This window comes from Penaeus vannamei, chromosome 17, assembly GCF_042767895.1.
Source record: "Penaeus vannamei isolate JL-2024 chromosome 17, ASM4276789v1, whole genome shotgun sequence".
Classification (NCBI taxonomy): Eukaryota; Metazoa; Arthropoda; class Malacostraca; order Decapoda; family Penaeidae; genus Penaeus; species Penaeus vannamei.
Genome location: NC_091565.1, coordinates 4,309,725 through 4,312,525, shown reverse-complemented (window position 1 = coordinate 4,312,525; position 2,801 = coordinate 4,309,725). Strand labels below are relative to the sequence as shown.

Genomic DNA, 2,801 nt, shown 5'->3' with positions numbered 1-2,801 from the left:
TGAAGAATAGAAAAGAATTTTTGTGTGTGCTGTGCCTTTGGTTTGAGGTTGATTCAGGTGCATTTCTTGGAATTCTATGAAAAGATGATGTAAAACTTTGTTGTAAGAAGAAAAAGGTGCACAAGGATTGCTCTGAAGGAACTAATTGCATTTAGAATATTAACATGAAGTTTACATTCCACCTGATTATTTTACTGTGAACAGAATCCAGTTACTAACTAGAAGAAAGGAACTTCTGTATAGATTATGTCATGGTTTAAGTAGACATGGAAATTTGCTGCTTAAAGAGAAATTTTGTATAAATATGCAGATGAAGAATTTCATGCAGCTGTGTAAGGAGTGTGCTTGTGTATATTTGTATTCCTCGAGAGTGTTTGGGAGTATGTGTTGGGTGTTTATATATGCCACTTGTCTAATCCAATGAGCCAAGATTTTTGTGATTTATTTTGTGTTCATGAAGGTCAGAACATTGTATGAGTAATGTGGTGCTTCTCTCCCTATTTTGCATGAATATCTTTTGTACTTTCTTTTTCCCACTCATGAATGAGAAGAAAAGTTTTGTCAGATATGCTACAGGCTTTGATGATGGGAGATGAGTAAATGTGTCACTTATATAACCATATGTGGATTTATGTTTAGGAATCACTAGTTATTGTTCATACCTTCATTTTGATTTTCATATCTATTCAGTGATATTTTGGGAAAATACATCTCGAGTTCATGGCATTTATTAGTATTTAGTGATGTCCCAGTGCACATCAGGGGTATAAGATATTACTCATAATGTTTGGCTCTGCAGATCGTTAATTGCAAATCCATATATATTTTCTTGAGAGTGATATCTCAGCCTAGATTACAAATTTTGCAATGTTTTAGTCTAATTGGAATTTTCATTCCAAGCGTATGTTACCCTTAAGAAAAAAAAAAAAATGTCCATTGATACTTTGACTAATCATTATAAGATTGGAAGTCTACTTATTTCTGTAGCATAGATAAAGATAAGTCATTACTGTCTATCTAATGTTAATACATGTACCCCATTATCATATTTTACCAGTGTTTATGTAAAAGTTGAACTCCCGCAAAGTGCCCTTCAGTAAAGTGTTCACAAACTGCAAGAAAGTGTAAAGTGAAGAATGCTTTAAATATGATGAAAACACAAATTATGAAATGGTCGGAAGGAAGTGTATGTGTATGCGTATCTGAAAAAATCAGAAACTTTCTGGAAGTGAACTTGAGTGTGAAAAGCAATTGAAAATAGCAATAACAAGTGTTTTCAACTTTAGAATTGACTAGGTTTACTATTAGCTTGCTCATATGTACATAATTTTTCTTATATATTAGGTATTGTTGTCAGATATATTCTTATTTACCTTTAAAAAAAAAACATATATCTCTAAATTACTGATCTCATCTTCAATATTTATCCTTAACTGATAGTTTCAGCTTGGATAAGATTGGTTAACAAGACGGAGAATAAACATGTTTTTAGGTTTGTTCGTTGGTTGTGCAATGTGAGAAGAAATGGTTGAAGCTGTGAATATTATATATTTGGAAGAGATAAGAAGTTGTTTGATTGAATACCTTTATAGTTGTTTACTAGAAACAAAATAATGTCTTGCACATCTATTTGTTTAAGACATTATCATTAACTTGAAACAAAAAAAAAAATAGATAAATAAAACTGAGAAGAAGAGGAACTTCAAAACTCATAGAGATTAAGCTTTGGGATATAGCACAATGTAGCTAAATGATTAAGTTATTAAAGATATTAATTTCAGGGAGACTAATTACAATATTAGTAATAGAATCAGATGTTAGTTCAATTATAAATACATATGAAATATGATAGACGTTTTGCAAAAACATTCAGTTTCTTTAATTATTCTCTTCAATTATTAAGGAAAATTAAGGATTTAGATGAGTCAAGAATGATATCCTAAGTTGAAATGCACATTGTGAAAATTTGAATTCAGGATATGACATTTGTAAATACAACAACCCAGCTATATGAAAATTACTTTGAAGTTTCAAAGGTTCAACCATTTAAAGACAGTAGTTCAAGATGGACTTAAACTTGTTCAAGTTAAAAAATATATATGTATGAAAGGGGTTATCTCATGCAAATGTCAACGTGTCTATTCCCATGAGACTAGTTGGATTGGGATATTTGAAGAGTATTGCTTAATATCACTGCATGTTTTAATGCATTTACATTCTTCTCTTAGATTTATGTGTAATACCAGATAAATGAAAAGTGAAGGGGGGGGAGGCATGGAAAGGGGGAAGATCAAATAAAAGCAAGAAGTGAACACAAATAGGGAAGAGAGATATAATTGCAAACTGCAAATAATTGGCAAAGGAAAGAGAAAGATAGACAAATGGGAAACCAAACAGACAGACAGACTTACATGGAGAGAAAAGTATTCATAGATCATATGGAGGAGAGATGATTGGGACAGCTTTAAGTAATGTCTGTACATGTATCAGGATATAGATATTGATATATAAAGATATATGTATGATTACATATGAAAAATAAGTAAACATACTACAATATACATATATGTATATATGTAAATATATCTATATCTATCTATCTATCTATACATATATATATATATATATATATATATATATATATATATATATATATATATATATTTATATTTATATATATGTAAATATATATATATAAATATGTAAATATATATATATAAATATATATATATATATATATATATATATATATATATATATATATTTATATCCATATATATATATATATATATGCATATATA

General features: G+C 28.8%; 1 protein-coding gene across 1 annotated transcript in view; it reads left to right on the top strand.

Annotated features, from left to right (window-relative positions):
• Nucleotides 1-1,567, top strand: part of LOC113811803 (membrane-associated tyrosine- and threonine-specific cdc2-inhibitory kinase) — a gene marked incomplete in the record, with an annotated part of 5,946 nt that extends 4,379 nt beyond the window's left edge. The window contains 1 exon segment of the mRNA XM_070132397.1: nucleotides 1-1,567. Within this exon segment, the coding sequence (XP_069988498.1) occupies nucleotides 1-10 (10 nt within the window).
• Nucleotides 1,568-2,801: the final 1,234 nt, after the last annotated feature.